The 27,013-nt window shown below is 44.5% G+C and overlaps 1 protein-coding gene across 3 annotated transcripts in view; it reads right to left on the bottom strand.

Moving 5' to 3' along the window:
• Positions 1 to 3,070: 3,070 nt before the first annotated feature.
• The window catches only part of LOC133346617 (myosin-IIIb-like), a 47,459-nt gene continuing 23,516 nt past the window's right edge, over positions 3,071 to 27,013 (bottom strand). The window contains exons 14-30 of one of the 3 annotated variants that reach the window (XM_061558317.1): positions 26,045 to 26,158; positions 24,678 to 24,789; positions 23,651 to 23,697; positions 23,009 to 23,065; positions 22,187 to 22,306; positions 21,586 to 21,671; positions 20,241 to 20,288; positions 19,948 to 19,995; positions 19,138 to 19,229; positions 17,373 to 17,531; positions 15,410 to 15,543; positions 10,222 to 10,484; positions 9,650 to 9,739; positions 8,035 to 8,200; positions 6,669 to 7,052; positions 6,200 to 6,253; positions 4,475 to 4,637 (exon numbers count right to left, since the gene is read on the bottom strand). In XM_061558317.1, the coding sequence (XP_061414301.1) occupies positions 6,239 to 6,253; positions 6,669 to 7,052; positions 8,035 to 8,200; positions 9,650 to 9,739; positions 10,222 to 10,484; positions 15,410 to 15,543; positions 17,373 to 17,531; positions 19,138 to 19,229; positions 19,948 to 19,995; positions 20,241 to 20,288; positions 21,586 to 21,671; positions 22,187 to 22,306; positions 23,009 to 23,065; positions 23,651 to 23,697; positions 24,678 to 24,789; positions 26,045 to 26,158 (1,935 nt within the window). In that variant the 3' untranslated portion in view covers positions 4,475 to 4,637; positions 6,200 to 6,238. Of the gene's footprint in view, positions 4,638 to 5,670; positions 6,254 to 6,668; positions 7,053 to 8,034; positions 8,201 to 9,649; positions 9,740 to 10,221; positions 10,485 to 15,409; positions 15,544 to 17,372; positions 17,532 to 19,137; positions 19,230 to 19,947; positions 19,996 to 20,240; positions 20,289 to 21,585; positions 21,672 to 22,186; positions 22,307 to 23,008; positions 23,066 to 23,650; positions 23,698 to 24,677; positions 24,790 to 26,044; positions 26,159 to 27,013 lie in introns of those variants that run through there. The other 2 variants (XM_061558316.1, XM_061558318.1) reach the window with 2 other exon arrangements.

Genomic DNA, 27,013 nt, shown 5'->3' on the forward strand with positions numbered 1-27,013 from the left:
TCAACATGTGCCACCTTTATGTGAAATTGACACAAAGGACCATATGACATCGCCTGCAAAGCATTATTCCATCGTGTGTGGTTCTATCGTGGACAATTATAGAAAGTCCCCAAAAAATCTTGAAAATCCCAATTCTCTTTTATTATTATTTTTGAACAGAAGCTATATAACAGCACGCCTTATACAGGGTAGCCCAAAGGTCAGGGCACATAGGGTTAATTTACTTGAACAAATGTGAAAACCGACTCCCACTCACATTACCGCATGCATACATTCTCTTTAGAAATTGACGATTTTTTTTAAGATTACACGTGTAATCTTTGAACATCCATCGATTATATAGTCTCGGTACATTCCGGGTTCTTGTCGAGTTTTGTATATGGGGGAAGACTAAATAGTAACGCAATAGATAAAATATTAACTGAAAGAACAAACAATTTAAAGATTTTCATGCAAGCGCGAATATAAATTACATTACCAGACGTGTCCTTACTTTTGGGCCACCCTGTATACAAGCAAGCACATTACTTCTGATATAAGTATGCCTTATAACAAGGTGCGCTTATACTCTAAACATGTTATCAGAATATTTATTAAAAATACACTGGCAGTGATTATGCACTGGCTGAAAACAACTGACCTCTGTCAATATAAAAATCAAAATCAATTATTATAAACTAGAAACACAATTTATTTTTTATTAAAACAACTCATTTCAGGCAAATAGATCTCCCATGTGAACATGTTTTTGTTCAGCCTGTCCTTCAATAATGTAATCTACTTCTGGATTTTAATAGAAATGTTATATCTCTACCAGCAGATCTGGTTGTAAAGTCAAATGATGTTAAATTAACCCTGCACAGCTTTATAAATCTGGCAGCAGCCAAAGCCAAAACAAATGTAAACGTCACAATTACGTAAGATAACATCAAACGAAACATCTTCAAACAAAATGGAATTTGATAACCATCATTCTCAGACTTATGGTTATAAGGCCCCTTTTATTCTAATTTATGATGCCAAAGGTCAAATTATTCGTTTTGGAGGCCCTCTGTTCGTCTCTTGACCTTGACCCAACCAGACCCCGGCAGCACATGCCCCACAAATAAAAGAAAAATCACAATTTAAACTCGAGATGTGGATACATTGGATAAAAATGATTCTATATCGACACCAGTTTGTGCCCACCTTTGACCGAGGCTTTGTTTGCTATGTGCAAATGTGTTTGGAGGCCCTGTGTTAGATGTTCTACCTTGATACTCCACCAGACCACGACAGCGGACAGTCCCAAAATAAAAGGGAAACCCAGGATTTACAGTTGAGCGGAGAGTAGAATGGGACACAATTGGGCAGAAAAAAAACTGCTTTGCAGACTAAAGCGAGGGCCAATGTCAGTGGAGCGCGTGTTAAGAGTTGCTCAGCAGGTTTGCCTAGTCTGCTCACACAATGCACAGAGATATGCAAACACCCACCGTTAGCAACCCGATGGAACACTGTACAGCGTAACTATGCAGGTAATTCAAGGTACACACGTATGTGTATAGATGCGTCAGGGAATGTGTACACATACGTTTATAGCTTTTCTATTAAAAGCTCATTGAGTCAGGGTTATTTCAATAGGGGTACATATATACACACACACAATGCCAGGATATGGGAGAACTGCATGTAAATTCATGCATGGTCGTGAATGGTGCAATATTACGCAACTGACAAAAGCCATGATTCCCCAGGATTTCGATTTCAACGACTGTTCACACCCCACAGCTGTACATGGTTTATCCACCCTCTACAGGTCTGATGATGGATCGAGTCGACCTTTTGGAACTCTTGAAGTCAAGGGCCTTGCGAGTCAATGCATTTTTTTATTTACATCAGTTCGTGTAGCCATCCCTAAATGGGGGAGGGTTGTTTGCTACTCAATATCTGTTAATGAAAAAAAAAGTGTTCATATATCAATTGAGCATCATTCACGTCCACATTCGATTGCGAGTTGAGGACTACTCCCAGTGGCATCCAGACGGACGAGCTAATGATCACTCTGTAATTATTAAAAGCAGATTTTTCACGGACGATATCAATTGCGAATGGTGAACATCAGTGGCGCTCCTATCGTCAGCTTAGCATCGCTACTTCTCCACCCAACTTGAGATTTTAAAATAGAATCATTGTGCAACTACAGCAAGAAATATCCAAATCATTTCATTTACATCTCATGCAATGGCTACCACATTTCATCAACGCACATATCACATTTACACGTCATTACTTCCACGGCCATAAGACTGCAATATAATTCCGTATTATATATGTAAGATGGGGATAACTGCCGTGGTGTACTGGCTATTATCACACTGGACTTGCAATCCACATTGCGCTGGCTCGATTCGATCTCCGGGCGCGGCAGTTGAAACAATGGACACGTGTTTAAGATCCCTCCACCTCAACAGTGGCATGATCTCGTGTTTTGTGTTTTGTCTCTCTTTGGAATTTTCACACTTAAATTCTAACTTCGCAATCTTTGAAATACGTAATCGACCAGGCTATGCGTTGTGTTAACCGACCCTCTGTGTTGCATTACATTACATTTCGATATTTTGCTAGATTTTTTAATTTAATGTGTCTCTCTCCCGTTCTCCTAATTTTCAAGCTTGCTTACTTTACCACCCGTCGTACTACTCATTGACATGCAACATTTTTCTCTAACCCCCTCCCTCTCTCCGCCCCCGCCCCCTCTCTCTATTTAAGGCCTCGTCACAGAGACTTTCTCTCTCTCTGTGTGCCGACGTGTTGCTCTCTATGTATCTTGGTGATATCTGTCTGCTTATATGTCTGTCTATAGTTTTATGGTTAGATTTTTGCTATTTCATTTATACCTGATGATGATTGCTTGTGTTGCAATCGAAACGTCGTATGCTATTATTTAATTTATTATTTTATCTTTATACGTGACTTTACCGAAAGAACCAAAGAGCAGTGGCATGAGCCAGGCATTGCAGGACTGCACCTTTACCTACATTATATCACACTTACTACAACATTCATCATCAACATCACATGGCCACAACACTGAAATATAAATCTTTATTTTGTAAATTCAACATGAACACTTAACAAATAGTATTAAAACAAGAAATCCCACAAATCACAATTATAGAAAGCAGCACAGTACTACTCGCCATCACCGATCCTGATGCTATTCACCAGCCCACTGTGTTTTCACGTGATCTTAATGTTTGTGTGGAGGGGGCGGGGGGGTAAGGAAAACAAGAGAAAGAGAAGCTCAATGCTATGACAATGTAATATTAAAATATTAAATTCCCTCCCATTAATTACATATATTACTGTTTATTTGTTTCGTAAAATCGAATATTAATTCCACGTACCATTCAATGGGGGGGGAGGGGGGTGTGAATTCATGAGCTGACGAGCAATTTCACCGACAGTTGTGAGAAACTGACAAAGTGATGCCATCTGGTTAAAAAATATTAACGTAAAATTCCTTCGTCAAAAAAAGTGTAGAAATATGTATAGAATATGTTAACTGGCATAAAGTGATCTATGGCAGGCTCCGAGTAGGTTATAATATAATGACACTCCATGAGAAAACTCAAGACGTACGAAATTAACTCTTAAAAATTAACTTTTTTCACACTTCCTCGATCTCCAAGGCACGATATGGCAATAAAATACGAGTCCATATGGAATAATGCATTTCCACATTACATTTTGTACATCGGTTGTGAAAAATGTCCGTGGAGTGGTAACCAAAAGTAGTTTAAATGGCTAAAAGTTTGTCTATTTCACCAGACTAAATGCACCGGGCTGTACTCTGCGATTGTGTCCGTCGCAGCAAATTCATATTTCAACAAAGAAGTGTCCTTTGGGTTTTACCCGCGTGCCGTTCGGCACGATGTTGACATCCAGCTCCTGAAGAAGCTCCTGGCAGCACGTGGAGCGAAACGTCGGACGTCGTCCCAGACAACACGCGGGACACCCCAAATAAGCGCACTGCACAATTGCGAAAACCAACACGGTAGCATTGCGAACGTTGCAACAAAACGACCATTATTTCACACCTCGCTGCATCCGCCTCAAACCTCCAAACTCTACCAAAGTTCCTCAAGCACACCGGGAGGGGGGGGGGGCGATGAAGGGGGGAAATATCAATGTTAAAAACCAGGAGCACATGGCGGCGGTCTGTGATACTCGTCCGGTAGTCCCGCGTAGTCGCCGTCTATCTGGCCCCCAGCATCCTCCCGAGGCAGAGGCTGCGGTGGACGGCTCGCCATCACGACCCTGGCTTCTATCTTGGGACTCGCCACCACCGTGGGGTTAAAGTTCGCGGCGGGTGCGCCGCGCCGGTGCTGATCGATCGAATCGAAGCTGAAGGACGTCAGTATCTGCGGCCTCCCACTTGAGGACCGCTGTTGATAGCCGGCGCTGTGGGAGGGAATCACCGGGCTCGGTAATTGCCAGTGGCCGGCGGATGCCTGGGTGAGCGCGCTCAGTGGACGCTCGAAGAAAGGGGGTGTCAGCGGTTCTCTGCTCGGGATGGCAGGGACCATGGCGACTTGTGTAGGTTGAGGCCCTTGCAGGTACGTTTTCGGAGGCAGTGGCGGGACTTCGTCTGGTCCCTGTGAACAGATTTGAGGTAAAGCAACAATACGCAATCACAGCGTGGTCCATAACCTAACAAACGTCTGAGAGTGCATTTGTTTTAGCCTAGCGGAACCCCCGATGGCCACCGTCCCTATGCAGAACAAGGTGAACACAGCAACGACTTGCAAGTGGGCATTCGTGTGCCAGTAAACTCAACTAGTTTTTATTTAACCAGGTAAGGCCCACTGGAGCTGCATAGTTCTTTTTCACAAGCGACCTGGCCACAAATGATCGCTCATTAAAGTGGCTTATCATTTGGAAATGTATTTTAAGCCGAATATTCTTAACGCATGTTTCTAAATGTGGAGGGAAAAACTGGAGGACCCAGAGAAAAATCCATGCGACCACAGGGAGAACTTGCAAACTCAAAATATACAAGTGTCAGGGTCGGGATCAAAGCCACGATCTCCTGTATACCAGGCGAGGTAGTTACCATCTCCCCGAGTGTGGGGGGGGGGGGGGGTGAGAAGGATGTTGCTGTTGGTTTTTACAATTAAGTAGTTTGTATATAATTCTTCAAATGTGGACCACAACGCCGGCAAACATTGCATACTCCTTTTCAAATAACTTCTCAGAAATGGTACCGTCCACCATGATGCAGACATGGTCTATTTTATGGTTGATACTTCTGCAGTCTTAACCCAGGGGAATCAACAGCATGGACTGAAAAGTAACCTGTGTGGTACTACAAGAGCATATAATGGTTTGCACATGCCCTGCAGGCCGTAATGTGCGTGCATGATGTGTGTGTGTATATATATTTCACAGTGGACTCAAAGTGCACCTAGCCTGGCACAAGCTCTCTGGTGACGTGACCATTACTTGTATATACATTTTATATGGAAAGATAAATGACAAAGAGCTCCTATATGTCCATTTATAGACTGTTGGACAAAGCACGCTTAAGCAAGCACCTATTAAGGCCTGAGAGAGGATCGGTGGCAGAGTAGTTATCGCGCATTGTGCTACCAACCCAGTGACCTATTTTTCCTTTTTTCATTATCCGCCCATTACAATGTTGTAACGTCCTGTGCTTACCCAGCGATTCTTAACCCTTTACCGTTCTGAGACGTCTGCAAGTTGCAGGGTCGGTCCCGTTCACCAATGAATCTCCGAATGCGCTAAGCGTTTCAGCGTTAATTTTATTCAGAGAGGCATAGCGCCGTTGTTTATAAAAGACATTGTACTCACCGCAAAGTGCTGTAGAAACAAGACCGCACTCTATGATAGCTGGCGCCAAACTGTGCCACATGCCCTCCCACATGGCCTTGTGGGAGGCTCAGTATGGATTAAGTTATTTTATTTTAGTTTTTCTTCATGAGAACAGAATAGAAAAAAAAACGGATGCCGTAGATGTACGTACGTAGAATCATCGGAACGGGAAAGGATTAATATTGCCCACTTGTACATAAACACTGCTGACATCGCCTTTGATCGAATCAGAGCTGCACGTGATGAGACTGTGGCACTGGGGGGACAAGATATGTGAGACCGTACTTCACAACGCTGGTCAGTGCGGGTTGGTGAAGATACACACCTGACATGAGGCTCTTACCCTCAGGCGACCCCAAACCTCTCACACATGGTGGCCCTTAGGGAGAAAGACGGAACCATATAGCTCGTGATAGAGACAGCATCTTAAAAGTCGAGGAGCAATTTAACGGAGATCTCCATAGCAACAACACTCAAACAGTTGTTAAGGTAAAAACATGAGAAAGTTCCAGATGCGACACTTTAATAATTCCTAAAAACAGTGTGGAGGCCTTCATACAGCAGTAGATCCACAGAAAACTGATGCAGATCAATTGTAAAAATGTCATTTGAAGGGCCCTCACAAGTAGTTCTGTTAAAAACCACCTCAGCAGGCCATTGCCTAGCACATGGGGGAATGCGCAAGTTCCGAATGGATTCTCTCTTCCTCTCATGAACCGACAGCGAAAGCACAGTCGCGAAAAGAAAATAAAAAAACCTCAACCCTCCCGCACCCATGTTCCACGTGCGCTTACGCTGATCGGCTGGCTGGTGAGCTCGTGCAGGGCGCGACGGATAGACGGGTAGAGACGAGGGTACAGCCGCCCCCCCGTGCCCTCGTCGGGGGCCAACTCCGTCGTGCGGCTGGGCGCTGCTGCTGCTGCTGCTGCCGTCGCACCGGGCAGGGCAGTTGGCAGCAGGGGCGACGTCCCGGGGGCTTCGCTGATCATGAACCTAACTTGGGGGTGGTGTTTCTGCACGGACGACGACGTCGTCTCGTCTGGGAGCTTGCCCAGGAGACCGGAAGACGAGGAGAGGTGCTGCTGATGTTGCTTCTGGTGCCGAGGGCTCCCGTCATCTTTCACTGCTTTGCTTACGAACTGCATCAGTTCCGCGTAGTCGGTATTCTTTTCGCACTCCTGTCGCGGGGGAGGCAATGCGCCAAGGGAGCAGAGGGTGAGAGCGAGTTCTCTTTAAACTCATGTGCATAGAACAGAAAAGATGAAAAAGGAGGGCGGGTTGGCTGATAACTAAGGATGCCGATACGCAACACCAACGTGCCGCTGGCATCCCGGGTTCCAACGATGAGCGGCCGCTCCATGATTAAACCGGGACCTCTATGTGGTGAGCCAACCAGATGCCCAATGACAAAAACAAACAAAGCTCACGTTCATCAACAACACTGCCTTAGAAGGAAACGCATATAATCGGTGACGTTTTGGGCAATGGCCCTTCATCATAGCGGCCAGAAACAAAGAGTGAATAATAGATGGGGACGTCACATATTACACCATTGGGCCTGATAAGATTTCATTTTTTGTGATGAAGAGTTTTTAATTTGGATGTAAATATTTACCTATAAATAGATCTAGAGTGACCAATGACGAGGCCTGTAACGATTCACCTGCCCTCGCGATAATATGTAACGATTCACAATCGCGATTTGATTCAAGCTATTATTCTTGTTTTGAAAAAAAATAATCTGCATATGGCAGTGATCCTAGTGGCTGCAGGAATCACGTGAATTCAAGAATTATTGGATTCCTCGACAAATAAATTGCTAAGCGCGTCGTGAAATGATGCATCATTACGGAACTACCAACGTTGCCATCATCTGGCAGTCATTAAGCAACCTCAAGCGATATCTTTCTGCCATAAATAAGGGACATTGCCTAAAACCTCACCGACTATATACTCTTTAGGGCAGTTAGAGTTGTTATACAATTTGTTCCTATGCACAATTGCCAATGGTGTCGGACACTTAGTATTTTAATTCATTTATTATCATTTCAGCGATTCCTCCGGCAGACTTTTTTCCCCAGTTCTCACTGTCGAAGGCGTTCAATGTTTCCACAGCACCTTTCAAATGGCCATACAAAACCAAACAGGGCCAACCCGTACCTGCCCGCAGGGCTCCGTTATGGTCTCTCCGTAGGGCTGAATGCCAACGGATTGGTGGTAGTCGAGCAGAGCCGCCAGGCTGTTGTGCACGCGTTGCTCCCCCACGATCATGTACTTGCCGGTGGGCCGCTGCACGATCATGTAGTGGCGGCAGCGGTCGGCTCCCCTGAAGAGTATGCACAGAGCGGCCGACGCGAATTATGAACGGCAAAAAAACAAATTGGATCGTTATTTTTAAATCCTTTATATTAAGTTCACTTGCTTGCTTGCTTGCGCGCTTACGACCGTGCAAATCTTTTGGTCGTTTTTTAACCCACTTCCCGTGATCCAATCGAGCTGACATTTTGCACACAGACTCGTTGTGCGTGACAATTTATTTTCGTGAAAATTTTTTTCCAAAATTTTACACTTTTTAGGAAAAAATAAATTATATTTAATTACCAATTGCTTAATGGTGGCAGGCAATCATCTGACCCATAGGTGGCAGCCATCTCAAGCCAGAGGACGAGAGGACTCTAGCCGCCATGCATATAAAGGATTTATAGTGAAAAACTTAGTTTTTACGGGTTAATTTTATTTTCCTTGCGGGTTTTGTGCTACGTTCGTTTGCAATCACTTCCCCCACGCAAAAATGCGCGTCCTTACAATTACTTCACGACATTCTGATCACGTTCATTTTCAGCGGACTGCGAGCCGCCACCATCTCGAAAGCCAAGCTCAGCTTTGCCGAACGTTTCTGCCCTTGCGGTAATATTTTTGCACCACGAGGGTCGCCACTACCTGTGCCATTCCGGAGGAACACTTATTTGCCACGAGTCTAATACACAACTGGAAGACACTTTGTATATAGGATTTAAGCGTTTGTAAAACCTTAAGGTCATCCCCCCAATTGGGCTTCCATTGCCACCATGGCCTGTAGCAAATTTACCCCAATACCTAACATCCTCTAAATGCACCATTGGAACCTCATTTGCCAGTAAAAAATATGATAATTGTTTTTTTACCCTTCTATCTGGCAACAAAACTGACACCTTTTTTTTTACAAGGAGTCATGTTTGCATAGACCACAATACCTGCAGTCGGAATGCAAACAAAAAACATAACTGATAATGTGCAAAGCTGTCTCGGGTGTGGACCAATCAACTTCAAGGACAGTGCACATTATCAGAGTTATGTTTTTTGTTCGCATTATGACTGCAGGTATTGTGGTCTATGCAAACATGACTCCTTGTAAAAAAGGTGTCAGTTTTGTTGCCACATAAAAGGGTAAAAAACCAATTATCATCCTCTAAATGGTTGATTTCAGCATCGCGATTCTCAACTTTCAAAACCTTCAAAAAGGTGAAACGTGGGAAGCAACTCACCACCGGTATGAGAAAGGGGCAACTACCGTGGTCAACAGAGATGCCGCAACAGAACGACGCTCGTTTCATTACATCTTGAATCATTGCCTCACTTGATGCAGCTAATCTGGCTGTGACGGTCCCACCTGATGACGGAGACTTGTGTTGCCTCCGAAACGTCGTGATCTTTATTTTTTTTTTTATTAATTTTGATGTTTTACCTACGTGACTTTACCGAAAAAACCTAAGAATATGAATAAGAGAAGTCTTACTTGAAGGTGAGAGCGTATCCATTCTGAGTCTCGCTCACGCGGACAAGGTAGCAGCCCAGCTGCTTCTGGCTCAGCAAATCCTCGGCGTTCCTGAACCCGGCGTTCAACATCAGAAGGCGTGAAACAAATGGAATACTGTATGTAAAGCTGTATATTTTTTATAAATGCAATCATATGAAACAACGGTCATTAATCAAAAGAGAAGCAGTTATTGTTACTATTTGTACAGTGTGGTCGCAAAAATGTGGAGTCTCTTGACTTGAAAAAATTATATTGCTATTTCTAGAATATAATTTGCATAAGTGCTTCAACAAAGTAGCACTACTGACAACAAAGACACGATGTTGTACAGTAACGGTGTTGCAGTTAAACAGTATTTTAAGTTTAGGTTGTGGCCGGAACCACAACCTTCGTCTCCCCAGTGACAAGTTTACACGCCGCACCAGGTACTCGTTTTGAGGCCCAGTCGACCACAGGGGAGGGCCCAAGACTGGTTCAGATGTTCGTCAACTGGTGGTGGCCACCTCCTCCAGAGGACAGACAAACGGACGGGCGCCACGAGCAGCACGTACCGTCTGCTGATGACGCCGTGGAACCACGTGGGCATGCTGCCGTTGTGGAGGACGCGCTGTGCCTGCGTTTCGCTGAACCACTTGTAGGTCTGCTGCTTCTGCAGCGTCTTGGTCCGGTTGATGGCCGCCCCACCCGGTTGACCTTCGTGGGCAGCGGAGGGCAGAGCGGAGGGCAGCACGGGCGCCGAGGGCTGCGGCGGAGGGATTTGCGCCGCAGACCCCGCATCGCCCGCTGGGTCCTCGAGGTCGATCACCTGCGACAGCTGCACAAGAAGAGCCGTAACTCTTAAGGATCGTTTTTAAAAACACACACAAATAAACAAAGCGACTTCCTTAATGAGCACGAAAGCAGACGACCGACCTCAAGTGTTGCTTAACGTCAACTAAAATGTCCTTGCGAAGAGAGTCCGAACTGTTCAGGCAATATGCCCTTCATCAAAGTCGGAAACATCGTAGGAAAGATACATTTAGGCCTAATTAACGCGAAACACTGGTCGTCATCTCCGTTTACTTGGCAAACATTTTTGCAGGTACTGTAATAAATAACCAAAAAAAGATACGTTCCATTTCTCCTACATTTCTTAAAGAGAGTAAAAAGAAAGCGAGAGGGGGGGAAAAAAAGCATTTAATTACAGATTCCTCATTCCACGATATCTCCACGTTGCAGCCGAGAGTCGAGCCACCGCTCGCCATGGCGCCAGCCCCGCGACGGTGTGGACGTGGCTGGCCTCGGAGAGATTAAAAACCACCTTGGGTCTCGAGTTACAGTGGGCCGTCACTGCGAACCGAACCAGCCCTCGGCGGCAAGCATGAAGGACAATCGCGCTGCGCCGTGTGGCCGCTCAGGTGTCGTTTGTTTGGCAAGACGCGGCTTGTTTTGTTAGCACGCAATCGAGATGACGCACGGGGCTTATGCGGAAACGGACCCCGTTTAAAGCGCGTGGCCCCACGGGCCGGCTGCTGCTGAGACTGCCGCTGATGGGTGGAGAGAGCCGGGGGGCGTGGGAGGTGAACCAGGCTCAGCTCTTCACGCCTCAGTTGTTCACATGTAAATTAGGAAAAATTTCCTCTCTGCGAAATTTTTAGGTCAAAGAGCGGAACAATTCACCCACGTCTGCCGCGGAAGATAAAACCATCTCTTTTAGCTGTTAAGAGTGTTTTGTCCCAAAAAAAAAATACAATTATCATTGTACATTAGGGTTTAAATTATGGATGAGGGAAAGTTTGCCACCGCCTTTCATTGCACACTGTGCACTAACTGCCGGGCAGATTCGTGGGCCGAAATAGATGCTTACACTTACAATAACATGTATCAAATTCTAAGTCTGAGATGCTATCAGTTAGGATTTGTAACAGTTGTATGTAGGATTACATCTGCAGTCATGAAAAGAAATAGATTTTAGAAACTAACTCTTACTATTTTAATTTAACCAGGTAAGACCCACCGAGCTATATAGATATTTTTCAGAAGCAACTTGGCCACAAATGGTAGCTCAGAAAAGTGGCTTATCATGTAGAAATTTATAGCAGCCAAATACTCTAAACGCGTGTTGATTCTAAATACGGAGGGAAAAACCGAGGGAACCCAACAAAAATCCACGCGAACACGGAGAGAACATGTAAACTCCAAATATACAGGCGTCAGGGTTGGGATCGGACACACGACCTCCTGTATACCAGGCGAGGTAGTTAACATCTCGCCACCGTCATCACGATCATTCATCGAACTGCGATCACAGCGAATCGCGACAGGCCTAGGAGATATGTACGTAGGTATCTTGAACTTCTTTCGCACCGTACGTAACCAACCGTGTGAATCGGAGATATAATAGCATCTAGGCCACAAGCGTCACAGCAGTAAAGGGAATACCAAAAACCCGTGTTGGATCACCCAAAACCCTCGCCTGGATTTAGGAGGCAGCCAAGGCGCAGTGTCAAGATATTTATTGAAAGCCCCTTGGTTGTTGTAAAACACAGCAATGGATTCCTATAAATGATAACTCGTTCTACAACTGTTACAAAATTATAACAGCCAGCCCCACACACCTTGAACATTGCCGAAGAGCCTCATCTCTCATGATGGTTACGAGCAGACATTCATCACCCACACAAGTGTGATTTTGTGTAACAATTCAGATGCTGGGTGTGATAAGCGCTGTTCAGAGATTGCATTCATCCTTGCCTGTCACGACAGATTAAACTTTCTCCGATTCAGCTACAGCTGCACATGAAGGCCCTAAGCTATATTGGAAACTTAGTATTTGCTTCTTTAGTTTTGCAAATTATAAAGCAATAATCAGAAGACACCTGACAGCAGGGGCGGTTTCTTCATTAGGGCGATTGGGCGACGCACCACCAATGTCATTCAACCACAGAGTCACGCTAGCCGTCACTGTGCCTCTGGATATAGTCCAATCAGCGTCATGTCACGTTCTGTGGAGTACCGCCTCTTTTTGGGCGATTTCACTCTGGCTGAGAATCGCCCCGAGTGGCCCCATAGACTTACATTCAAAGATGTTTTTTTTCGAACGGCGGGCGCTCCAATACATTCTCTATGACTTCCGGGAGGGCTCGCACTAACGTGCTTACGTCATCATACGCAAGCACGTTTCATCCAACAATATTATTTGTCGCCACCTAGTGGAATCTTTAATAAAAGAAACTTGAGTGGATTCTATTAATAGTGAGTATAGAAACAAACAAGGATATGTATTGTAAGAGTCACTTTATTTTTCATTAATATTAAAGAAGTGAAGTTGCCTTTACATGCTTAAGCTGTTAATGTATCCATTGCATGGGTGGACCTTATCCTTATCAATCATCCAGACATTTGCCCCCCCTGAGAGATTTTGCAGGAGCCGCCACTGCCTGACAGTCTCTAGAGTTTACAAGTGACAAGAAAATATTTAATTCAACAAGTAATAGCAGATGCAATAATTTAGAATGTTTTACCAGTCTACTTCTCCGAGGCCTACATACAAGGGATTTTATTACTCACTTAAGGTTTTCTTTGTAAACATATTTTGCTTTCTCCCAATTTCATTCCATTTTTTTGTTGCTGTGCTGCTCACGCACCACGGATCTCTCTTGTAAAATTGCCGGGCGACTGGCTAAAACGCGATCATCCGCGTAACGAATCAAACAAACTCAGACTCAATTTGTGCCATCAGCATCATGTCAAAGGACGACTGCATTTCCATCTTGGAGTGCGAAGCGCCTTGTGCCAGAGAACGGCCCCAGAAGATCTCATCACAGAGCTACTTGTGAAGTCACCTCAGTTAGGCCTCCTCGTCCACATTTAGGGGCACACACATTTTGACGCACCATGTTGTTCATCGCACGTCAACTACACCACATGTCTGAAGGAACGAATAAGCCAAATTTAGAACGAAACAAAACTGAACATACTCTTTGGTTTCGATTTAAAGCTTTCATGACTGCAGGGATTCATCTTCTTGGTTCTTTCGGTAAAGTCACGTAGAAGGGAAATAATAAAATAATAAAAATAAAACATAACAAAATAATTCTCACGACGTTTCGGCCACAACGCAAGCAGCCATCCTCAGGTGAAGAACAAGTCTGTCGGAAAAACAGCGTCTGAATGAACACCACCAGACGCTGTCTTTCCGACAGACCTGTTCTTCACCTGAGGACGGCTGCTTGCGTTGTGGCCGAAACGTCGTGAGAATTATTTTACTATGTTTTATTTTTATTATATTATTATTTCCCTTCTACGTGACTTTACCGAAAGAACCAAGAACATACTCTTTGGTTCTTTCGGTAAAGTCACGTAGGTATAAAATAAAATAAATCACGACGTTTCGGGCGCAACACAAGCGTCCATCATCAGGTGGGAAACCATGGTCTGCTGCTGAGGCAGACTGTTTTAAAAAGGTTTGAAATGGGTGTAGCTCAAGGTTTTTTTTTTCAGTCATTGGCAAATGGGGTTGAGATCTTCAAAGCGCGCCACCCGAACACCGGGTATAGTCATGGGCGGCTGCTCGCATTCTAACCCAGGAACATGCCCACTGCTATTGCAATTCGAACTGCATACGGTTCAAGTGATCTGACCCCTGATGCCACACAGCCACTTGGAAAGTGCTCTATTAGACCAAGCCTCACTCTCTCAACAAGCCTCTTCACCAAGCAGCACTCCCGGTAGCTGCTAAATAGTTATTCGTAATTCTGTCAAGAGGCAGCTGCATGCCATCGTTTACACAACAGCCTCCCTTACTCCCCTCACTCCGCTTTGGGTTGGCCTTGTTTTCACAGAGCACCTGTCACACAGGGATGTGTCCCGTCCACCAGGGGCGTGCATTTCATTGAGTAATTCCAGAGAGATGGGGGGGGGAAGAGAAGGAGCAGGGTGTTTGTACAACCGCCCTTAAGTCACCGAAGCGTCAACATTTTGAAGGGCACGTGCATTTCAAGGAAGCATTTTGGATCGCAAAATATCTCTTCTCAACCATCATCTTCTCTTGTCCGTATGCATTTGTGCAGATAGGTTTATTTTAGCGGTTAAGCCATAGTTCCCACATACCGCTCGTATCAATGCGGATAAGAGGAGCGGCGACCCACTACTCTGTAGAGTAACATTGGTATAAACGCTTGTTACCTACAAAACTACTGGATGTCTGTGGAAAAGAGATTCACAGCTCATCGAATTCCTCCAGTCTAAATAAATATTCTGATAGTGAATTGATCCATGGTCTAAAAAGCGTGATGGGGCAACAACGCTTCTCAATCAAAAATCTCTCAAATTACCGTCCTAAGAGAAGCTGGCTGAAGCTCCAATGGATTATTTTTGTAATAATAATTAATTTTATAAACGAGCGAGGTCTTGCAATACGAGTAGTACGTGCATACGCTTTGTCTGCCGAGCGTCACGTGATCACAACTGATATACGAGTGCTTTGGATTACAAACACGTTTCTGGAGCGAATTATGCTCGCAATCCAAGGTTTTACTGTTTGCAATTTCCATTTGTGCTCGCAGGAACCCAGCGGCTTCTTCCCGAATGCTGATGAAATACTTCCAAAGACAACCGCTTGTGGAAAACGATGACGGAATCCGTGCGTACGCAGGAATTTATTTTTTGTCGCTCAGTTGTTTTTGTTGGAGGGGTCGGGGGGGGGGTTGGAAGGTGGTGGGTAGGTGGCTGGGTGAGTGGGGGGAGTGGTGCCCTCACCGAGTGGACCGTGATGAACCGGCTCCGTGGCCGTGGCACGGGTGCCTCCGTCTCCTCCGCGTTGCTCGCCGACGGGGCCCTCTTCTTCCGTGGCCTGGGGACTGGGGGCACCGTCTCTGGCGCGGCCGTCCCATCTAACGAGCAGAGGGACGGTGGGCATCGTGAGAATCGATCCGCGCTTTCCATGATCGTCGTCGTTGTCATCTTCATCATGGACGTTGCCGTCGTCGAGAATTGCGAAAACGATCAGAGAATGATTCGTCATCATCATCATCTTAGGCATCATTATCAACATCATTAAGGAGCAGTGTATTACAGCAGGGGAGGCTATCATCCAGCTGTGGATTGGCAAGGGGCTGTAATTTATGATTATTAATTCAAAACAATGCCATCTTACAATATATCCGTAGTGATTTAACACCCTTAAATCACCACGCTCTCTCTAAAAACACTCACAGTCCAGTTTTAAAGGCCACGACGACGCAGAAATAAGGAATGAACCTTCCGGGAGTGCTCTCGTCAGCCGTGAGAAACGCAGTTGATTGAACGATTGGTCATTTTACCCAGAGGACCTCACTCAAATCGACAGGCTGCCGTAAATTTGGAGTAATTTTGGCAAAAATCGGAGGCAATTATTATTTTAAAGTGACCATTTATTGTTATTGGCAACGTTGTTGTGTATGTGGAACACGTTCAACATTGCGATGAAATGCACGTGGAAAAAAAAATTCAAGTCTGTAGCCTTGGCATGAGGTGGGCACTGCGAGTGATAATACTGCAAAGAAGGCCACACTCCTATCACTTCTCCCCTCCCACCTTCCGCCCCCCCCCCCCCCAAGATATTTAGATGGCCGTTATATATCAAAATATATTTTCGCGATTGTTTATAAATAAAACATTTCAACTGGTTAATAATGGATATTTTAGTAGGCTTCATGTATTAGATAATGTAAAATTATGCATGGCGATCCATACTGGTTTGATAATGACCCTCTTTGGTTCTTCTTAATGGATACTTGAATTTTGTGAACGCAATGGCTTCACATCTCACAGAGGAGAGTGTTGAAATATTTTAGTGAATTGAGATTAGTGGAAGACGTGAAGAGGCTTTGAAATACAATGTTGCTTTCTCTCTATCATTTTAGTTGGCGTATCGGTCTGAATGCTGCATTAATATGCAATTGAGCGTTTCTCAAGAGTATTAAGAATAATTTTCAGTCTCCGAAATGTTTAACTGGGCGCCCTATCGATGCTGCACACAGCCATCTTCATTCATTCATTACGCATAGCCAGCGAAGGACCCTTGCGCCAAACGTGTGACCGCTTGCGACAGCATTCGCATTAACTGCTCTTGCTGGCATACACCGGCAATTCTCGAGTAATTTGTTTGATCCACGGATTACGGGGAGTTGGGGGGAGGGAAAGTGACCACGTGGGCGGCACCGTTCCTTTGAGGATCGTCGTCCACTTCGAACGTCGCCCGCCAACCGAAGTGCGCAATTTGCTGCTGGAGTTTGCGCATCAAGACGGGGCGACGTGTTCAAAAAGATCGAACCAAGCCGTCTTCGAGGAAAGAAAAAATTAACCCGTAAAAACAAAGTTTTTCACTATAAATCCTTTATATGCGTGGCGGCTAGAGTCCTCTCGTCCTCTGGCTTGAGATGGCTGCCACCTATGGGTCAGATGATTGCCTGCCACCATTAAGCAATTGGTAATTAAATATAAAAAAAATTCCTAAAAAGTGTAAAGTTACGGAAATTTTTTTCACGAAAATAAATTGTCACGCACAACGAGTCTGTGTGCAAAATTTCAGCTCGATTGGATCACAGGAAGTGGGTTAAAAAACGACCGAAAGATTTGCACGGTCGTAAGCGCGCAAGCAAGCAAGCAAGCGAACTTAATATAAAGGATTTTAAAATGGCGAGAAATTCTGGAGCCTACGTAATCACTGGCCTCAACTCACTCTGTTTGTTTTGAGACTCTTGCTCCTGCAGCCTCTTCCTCTCAAGTTCTTCCAGTCTCTTCCGCTCCTCCTCCTGCTGCTGCTGCTCTTTCTTGATCTTCTCCCGGTAAGCCCCCAAGATTCGCGTGTACCTCCTCCGAGCCAGGAAGCAACGCACACCTTTCACAAGAGAGACACCGACAGCAAGGAGCGATGAGATAAAGTGTGCTGTGCTTCTTGAGCACAGCGTGCCTGATGCTGAACAAATCTGCACAGTAAAGTCAAGTAGAATGGAAATAATAAAATAATAAAAATTAAACATAATAAAATAATTCTCACGACGTTTCGGCCACAACGCAAGCAGCCCTTCACACTCTTAGGTTTTTTCGGTAAAGTCACGTAGGTAAAAAATAAAATTAAAAGTTAATAAAAAATACAGTAATAATGGAAATAAAATTAAATAATAAATCACGACGAAATTACTGCATCAAGTGATTCAGTAATTTTAGCTGTGACGGTCCCACCTGATGACGGAGACTTGTGTTGCCTCCGAAACGTCGTGATTTATTATTTTATTTCCATAATTACTTTTATTAACTTTTAATTTTATTTTTTACCTACGTGACTTTACCGAAAAAACCTAAGAGTATGAATCCTTGCAGTCATGAAAGCTTCAAATCTAGAATTTTCCCCTTCACATTCGTGAGTGTTCTCCGGGTTCTCTGGTTGCCTCCCACATGTATAATAAACACTCCCTCGTTGGTCTGAAAACATCTTAATGTATAGAGGACTGCAGAGCAATTGTTGGCGCCAGCTCACCGCATGGCAGCCTTCCAGCTCGTGTCTGTGGTTCCTCGGTGATTGTGAGATGCACACCTGTCAACCCATATGGTTTACGCCGTATTCTTGTACACGGAAATTGAATTTTCAAGTCCATACGGTGTACATCCGTTTCAATACGGGCAAAAAAAAAAGAAGTTTTTGTCTATTTGTTTGTGTTTCTCTCTTATTTCTTTGGGTCTTTCGGTAAAGTTACGTAGATCGGTTCAAAGAAATTTACAAAAATAACAAAAAACTACGACGTTTCGATCGCAACACGAGCGTCCGTCATCAAAAAGAGGGGGAGTTTCTCTCCTGTGATGGGACTTTGTAGGATGGACGTTGAGATTTATAAGGGCACGGGTGACCAATAAGGGCTGAATGGGTCTGTAATAAGGTAGGCACTGATAAGGGGTTGACAGCTATGGAGATCAAATTTGCATGAATGACGCTCTATAGAATCAATCAGGAGATTTTTTTTTATCTTCTAGACGAATGTTATCCAGCAGTTCTTGTTTAAGCAAGCAAACGACAGGCCAGTTTCAACATTTTTGGTCTCATCAGCAGCGTCAGACTTGTTAAAGGTATTCCGCTGGGTTGCCAGATATTATCGGCACGAGCACTACCCCTTTGTATTGGGGCTCCGTTAGCACAAAAAACAATGTTGTATAAAAAGCCCATTCAGCGCTGTTGTGGAACATTACTGAACACTGCTGATGACAGCAATAAGATCAAAGACCAAGAGCCTCAAGTTACATCTCATACAAAGTATCATAGTAATATTTATATGAATGTCCCACAACCCACATTTGACCAGCATGGTTACGTCTAGAGCAGTATGGAGTAGGAAGGCCTTCATCCAGCAGTACAGTGACAAAGGGCGGCTGGAGATTATTATCTAATGTTCCTCCACGTGACTTCATGCATGTTATTGAGTCATCGTTTGTAGACCCACTGTCCCATTTACCTTTTTGTAGAACAGTTGCTGCCCTCTGGAGCTCATTCAAAAGATTCGCGAGTTCCTCCTGGTGCCGGTACTTGAAAAAGACTTTTGTCTTTCTATACGCGCACACACGCAGACACAAAGACGCACGCACATCGAACAAACCCAAACACATTGCAGTGGATAGGTAACTCAGGACACTGAAGGTCATGTCAGAAAACGTAGCTGGCAATTGCTGAGATGCTTTGTTTAAAATATCGGCCACCACCCCAAGGTTAAAGACCGGAAGTTTGTTTGGAATATATAAAATGAAACGTCCTTTTGTTCCCCATCAGTAATGTTAGGCCTGTCAACATTGACATCACAAAGTGTTGTGACATCATATCATCTGCAATGCATGACCACTCGTGTGTATCTCCTGTCTCTCATCTCACATGTCTTAGTTGGCCCGCAGGCTACCGGTTGATGAACCCGTTCCGAAAACAAATGTTAATCGAATATATATTTTTCTTTAAATCACCGAGTCTGCAAGAGAGCTGTTTCCAGGGCCAACACGGAAAACCCAAAGCCAGTCGAAATGCTCATAAATGGGCGTAGCCGATTGGCCGAGGCGTGCCGAGCCCCACTTACGAGCGCTCCGATTGGCCGAAATTGGCGTCCGCGTGCATAATGTAAACACATCGATAATTAATCGAAATGTTAACGTTAGTCCAAACCATGAGGTTCCTATGCGAGGCAAAACATGAACTGAAAAAACGTTAACCGATGTCACTGTTAACCGAGAGACTTACTGTACTGAAGTGTCAACTGACAGTGGAAACTGAAGAGACGTACCCAATCTGCCATGCTTCCAGTCCCGCTTTTTTCAAAATCATGTTACAGCTGCAACAAAAAAAAAGTGAAAACAGTAACGCAAACACGTCATTAGATGTAACAAGGGGCATGGTTCAATTAACAAATGGGTGAAAAAAATGCAACTAAAATTAAATTTGAAATGAGTGCAAGGAGAATTTCATCTCACAAAAGGCCAATCTGAACCAGTGATGGAAATTCTACATTGACGTGGTAGAGAGATGTCTGTCCACAGGACAAGGGAAGACTTACGGAGGCACACATGAAACGCTTACCTCTCCTTGTTCGGTGGTAGACTCGACTGGAGAATGAGAATTCCGTATCTGTAAAACACGAGCGGGCCGCAGAACAGTAATCATCGGCCGTGCGCCACGAACCCGGCAAGCAGAGTTCAACTCCCGGCCCCGGCTGACATCAGTGCCGAGCGAATTCTGCAACGGTGGCTGGGCACCGAATCCTTCACAAGCTCTCACCGACCCGTACGGTGAAGTATGGTGAAACAACCACAGTGACCGACTCGGAAAGTGGAGGCTTTGCTCCAAGGGCTGTGAATTCTCCTTATTATAATCATCTATAACATATTTTAATTGAGTGTTATTTAATTTTACTTACGCTCGTATTTTATGCGGAAGCATATGCAATCAACATGTATTTATCAGATATTTTTGCAGTTGTGATGGTGCCCTTGTAAAATAAAAAGGGATTTTTGTATATTTCAGTTTCATGGAAATTCAGGTTTCCTTGTTTCAAGTTTCAAGTTTCAAGTTTTCAAGTTTCATTTATTAGGTATAGCCCTATGAGCCATTCGGCTCTTGAATCGGGTGCAACCGCAACAAACAAAAAAACAAAAACATGAACAAGAAAACATCTTAAAGTGACTATGTGCAAACAGAAAATCCATGAAAAGAGAGCAAAATATTGCAGAAAAAGCACCGTACTGGGACGAGTCTTGTTGAGACCAAAGGTGGGTTTTTGTGTTAGCAGCAATATTACAAACGTTTCCTATCAACACGAACATGTCAGCGTTTGTGATTGTTCTTTTCGTCGATGTACCACCGCATTATTTACACCCCTCAGCCAGTGGTAGACATTCCTCAATTCTACGATAGGATGGGACGAGTCTTGTGCGCAAGACAACCTCATGATGACTTCCCCACAACTTGGTACTCGGTTTGTATTCACTCCGGAGGGACGAAGGGCTAATTTGACCCCGAACCGACATTTGAACTTGCTAGCATCGAATGGCAGGTTGTGCCCCCTAACCACAGTGTGCTACCTGGCCAGTATGTTTTCTTCTGTCAAAGGTTATTATCCAAGTAAAGGCTACTGCTGAATGAAGGTCTCCCCACACCGTGTGGGTCTTGGGGGTCATTCGATCAAACGTCACCATTGCTAATCAGTGCTGGTTGCGGAGAGTGGGCAGCATACATGTACAATGCATCGATACATTTTCACTGCACTGCCCTCTGCTGCCCACCAGGTAGCCCCGCAACCCTTACGACCTCTCTCGTGAACAGTGGTCACCATCCAAGCGCGATCGAGGCTCATCCATCAGAGATCTGACGAGATCGGTCGCATTCCAGGCGATTTTTGTCAGAAGCTTCTTATCCCCGTCGTTACCTGCTGACAAACTCCTCGAAGGAGGGCCTCCAGGAGAAACCGTCTTTCCTTATTCTCGTCGTCTCCAGCAGCCCGTTGCATCGCAGCTGTAAAACCAACAAAACGAGTTTATTTCGGGGCACATAACTTGTAGTAAAAACAACGATGCTCTGGATTTTAAACAACCAAAGGACCTGTGGGGTCCATCACGGTGCTACAGGAGTGCATTTCAACCAGTATAAACGCAGATCGATGAGGACATGGTAATTTAACTGACGCATTAGTGATGATGTTTTGCAGTGGATATGTGTATAATAGCCATGTCGGAGACATTGAGCCAACACTGCTGAGACCCCGAATTCGAGCCCTGGATCTGGGTGTCTTATGAACTCGCATCATGTTGTGTAGGTGAAACAACATCCTCAAAAATAACCAGGCTTGAGACTTGTTTTACTCTCGATTATCCGTGGAAAAAAATGTATCCAGGCAGCGGATGAATCGTGCTCATTCGTACCTGCCAGTTAAATCGTGAACGATTATGAACGATGATGGTCACAGTATCCGCCTGCAGGAAAACAAACTCGGAGCGACAGGCAAAAGGGCCCCCCTCCAATCCCCCCACCTGATTCTTGACCATGTCCATGTCAAAGCGGTCGGCTGCCTTCGAGTCGTTGGGCTTCACGCAGCGAATGAAGTGCGGGTTGGAAGAGGACATCTTCTCCATGAGCACGGACAGCGATTGCTAAAGGGGACGCAGACACAGGGAAGTAAGGGTTGGACACCCGCCCTAGTTCTTTTTTCCAAGGGTCGTCATTGATTTCTCCAACAACGGAAATTGAGTCACGAACAAACCCCTCGGGTCAACGATGGTTACACAAACCGATGTACATTTTAAAACATCTTTTTCAACCTGTAGAACTGCTGCATCATGGGAAGGGAGCTGGTGCCATGGACTGCTGACAGGAAGATTTGGGGATGTGTGGAGATGTGTCTTCCTCAAGGACCTTGAGCTAGGGTTTCCACCCATCCTGGTTTTCCCAGGACCTTTCCCCTACTTGCAACAGCTGTTCGAGGAAATCTGTAAGTCTTGCGGGACAAAAACATTCCTAGGCATTTGTCAGAAGTGGAATTAATACACCACTCAAGACAATGACTTGGCATTTGCACGTAGTTATTCACTCCTACGGTGTTGTCAGATATTCTTCTTCCCATGACATATCCCGTTTTTTTGTTCCTTAGGAAGTGGGAACCCTACAGGGTGAGCAACTCGCGCAAGTTTCCACCATACACCAATAATTATATTGGTAAAAAGAACTCGATAAAGCCCAACTCGAGGCCAAACGCACTGTTGATCAGGGCACCATGAGGCGTATACCTGTGTGCCTGTGTGCACGAGTGAGTGTGTATGTGCACGCGTGAAAGACAAAAAAGTCGAAATGCTTACCCTAAACTGAAACCCAACCGTGGACTTGCGGGAGTTGGCGTTTACATCTACATTTGCCTGGGAAGACAGTGGATACACGGACAATGTTACACCTTGCTAGGCCATAATGAGTTAAGAATTAATTGCATAACATGTAACTTATTCGTGCATTTATAATACTTCATTTGACGTCAACTTGAAGCTGTGGAGATGAACATTATCCAATTTCAACAGAAAGAATGAGACTCATTCAATATATGTGGGGCAATATCGGAACGGCTTTCATTTAAACTCTCATATTTTTAATTGGCTTAAGCGGTAACTCCAGTGCTGTCCCTGCCACTGCTGCATGATGATGATGAGGATTTATAAAAGTATTGTCTATTCAGCGATTCCATCAATAGATGTCTCTTGGGAGCAATCACAACCGACCAATCATTACTTTCAATGTATGTGCCGGTTCTTCAGGTTAGGTCACACCCGCTCGTTAAAACAAACTCACATTTTGTAAAAGGTGACATTTTTTCTCACGAATGTTGGTGCATTTATATTATTTCTCACACTACGTTTAACACTGGTGTTTTGAGCGGAATGACAAAAATCTTGCAAAAATCTCAAGAGTATCACGATTCTTCATTTCATATCACAAGTATGGAGAGGTACCTGCGCTCCTCTTCGGAGCATCAGTGTCCCTGTCCGGGAAACGGTTCCTGTGAATATAAAACGATGCAAAACCAGATATGGACCTCTGTAGTTTGACAGCTGTCAGATTAGCGTGTGCGGTCATGTGACCACACTCGGTAATCGAATCAATTAAATAAACGCATACAAAACATTGTAATTTTTGCGATGAATTACAAATGTTGTATTGGAACTTTTAAAAACAATCTTAGCATAAAGAGCACAATCAGTACTGCCATGCATCATCAGATTAAAATGCTTGTACACAATTTTCCACTGAATGTTACTCTTTAACTTACACATAACATATATACCAAAATTACCTAAACCGACATCTTAAATTTTGTATTACGGCTTTATTCATTTATTAATAATATGAATAATATCTGCATATTTTCATTATGTATTACATTGTTCTGACCTCATACTATATGTGTACTACATTGCTTTCATGACTTAGGTCTACCTTGAAAGCAAGAGACCTTTACTAGTCTCACTTGGTTTTATAATAAAGGATATTCATTGATCGATATAAAAAAAGACCCGACACCAGCACCAACAAGATTCTACGTCAACGTAAATGTGAATATTTCTCAAACACCTCCGTGCTTTACCACTGTGTGGGTTTATGCAGTGGTATTGTACAGGCCTCCGATGTGTTTCCGCGTCGCACCACACATGCCGTTTGTGGAATATTTCACTCCACGTGTTGGAAACATTTTGCAGGAATTAATATTCAGTGACTATGCAGTATTTACTGAATATCATTATAATCACGCAGTATCCACTGAATATATATGAATGTCAAAACAATGTCAAACATATTCGGTGAATATTCAATTCCTGAAGAAGCTTCCAGCACGTGGAGCGAAACGTCGGCCATCAAACCGAAAGAAAAAAAAAACACGCGGCACGACCCGAAAATACACCGGAGAGCTTCCCTCGACCATTGCACGCGTGCTCGGTGGAACGTGCGCCGTGCCAAGCTCTGCTTCGTGCCCTCTCTCACCGGCGAAGATCTGGCTCAGGAGCGGGATCTGGCTGTGCACAAAGAGCTCGCGGATTTCCGACGGCAGCGAGTCCCGGTTCTTCTCGAGGAAGCCGCTGGCACTGTACGCCACCTACAGGAGAGAGCGCACGCGGAAGAATCAGAATCGGAACATTCGTTAATACCGGAGGAATTCGATGAGTTATGACGCTCTCTTTCACACGTCCAGGTCGGGCCACGGGGTCAGAAACGTTAAAACAGCAGAAACAAAACACGAAAGGAGTGCAAAGTATAGGAAAAGTAAACAAATCACTTGTATAAAATATACAAATAAAACTAAACTATTTGTATCTATACAGCCACATAGCTTCTTTTTTTGAAGCCATTCATATAATCTTTAACAGATTGTTGGGGCAAGTGCTGTTAGCAAGCACCTATTAAGGCCGGCACAGCATACAAGGGGGCAGGGTGTGGCCAGTCCTCCACCCGGCCACCTTTGTCTCCCCAGTGATGATTTTTATACAGCATACCAGGTACTCATTTAAGGCTGAGCCTACCTAGAGGAGGCCCAGGACTGGTTCAGGAAGACATCACTGATGTTTGCTGTGACTGGGAATTGAACTCAGGTGGCGGGATTTGTCGCACAAGTGTGCGAACCACAATGCCACCGCTATGCATACACATTGTACTCCACTGGGTCTTTTAAAAAATGCATCTCCAAATTTGTTACCAATTCTGCTATGAGCATCGTGCCATGAGATGAAGAGCCCACTGAGAACTCTCGAAGAGCAGTGGATCACCCCACGTGTCAGAATAGCCCGCAGAAGACGACGTCACAGAACTAATTCTGAGCTGCCTGTTAGCCACCCTCGGAGCGCTGCACTTCGAGTGAAAATTTTAATCGGTACATCGTTACGTATGTATGCATCGTCTTGGTTATTTCGGTAAAGTCACGTAGAAGGGAAATAATAAAGTAATAAAACATAATAAAATACAATTCTCACGACGTTTCGGCCACAATGCAAGCAGCCGTCCTCAGGTGAAGAACAGGTCTGTCGGAAAGACAACGTCTGAATGGTCTGAATGGACGCTGTCTTTCCGACAGACCTGTTCTTCACCTGAGGACGGCTGCTTGCGTTGTGGCCAAAACGTCGTGAGAATTGTATTTTATTATGTTTTATTTTTTATCATTTTATTATTTCCCTTCTACGCGACTTTATCGAAAGAACCAAGAAGATGAATCCCTGCAGTCACGAAAGCTTTAAATCGAAGTATGTATGCATGTTGAACGTCTTTCGCACCGTATGTGACCAACTACACCAATCCCACGAGTTCATTCTAACCTCATCACTGTTCACAACAGAGGAGGCGACGTCGCGCGTTGTTACCTTTCCGGCGTAATGGTTGACGGCAAACATGGTGTCCGAAGTCCTCACCAACTCGTAGTGTTGGTTCTTCCCGAAGCTCTGGTTCAGCTTGTCCACAAAGGTTTTGTCTGTGCCCTTGAAAAATAAAATAACAGTCGCACCCAGACACGTGCAGCGTAAAACTTAGCCCACGAAATTGCGCAAAACAGGGGAGAAGGAACAATGCGCGCGCTCTTCGATCGCGAGGCGAAAGCACTTTCCCACCAACGTTTCTGCAGAAAGCGATGTTCGTCGCACGGCAGTCAAACCGATGTTTTAAATTCTCAGAGCTGGAATTTTTGTCGAATATTAGTGCAGTTTAATCACAGGCGGCCGCCAGGACTCAAACCCAAGTTTCTCAGCGGTCATCAACTCAGTGCTCTGACCTTCGAACTACTCGGCCACCAATTTTTTTTATCTATTTATTTTATATATGTGGGAGGAAATTAGAATGCCCAGGTAAACGCCACACATACACGGGAATAAACATTCAAGCAGCCAACGAATAAAGCCATAATCCATCCTACTTGCTATACTGTCTCATGCAGAAACCTCATGCACACTAACTCTGCGCAATTCACAAAAGGTGCTTCTTTCTCAAGCACTGAATTACAGTGGTGTGCCACCAAATGCAGCCAAATTTAGACCACCACTTAAATCAGATGACCTTACAGTGCTGGAAAGTCATAGATTAAGATGGGCTTAAGTGGCTCAGAGGTCAGAGTGCAGCGCCAATGCCACCAAGCCTCTGGGGTTCGAATTCAGGTTTCAGCCGCCCATGACTTAAAGCGGACTTTCAAGTATAGTGAGTTGATGGCCTTACTCTTAGTTTTTTCGGTAAAGTCATGTAGGTAAAAAAATGAAATAAAAATTAATAAAAAATAAAATAAAAAAACATTTTTATTATTTTATTTTTCGATTTAAAGCTTTCGTGACTGCAGGGATTCATCT

This window comes from Lethenteron reissneri, chromosome 24 (genome assembly GCF_015708825.2).
Source record: "Lethenteron reissneri isolate LAM-NWPU_2019-01 chromosome 24, ASM1570882v1, whole genome shotgun sequence".
NCBI classification, from domain to species: domain Eukaryota; kingdom Metazoa; phylum Chordata; class Hyperoartia; order Petromyzontiformes; family Petromyzontidae; genus Lethenteron; species Lethenteron reissneri.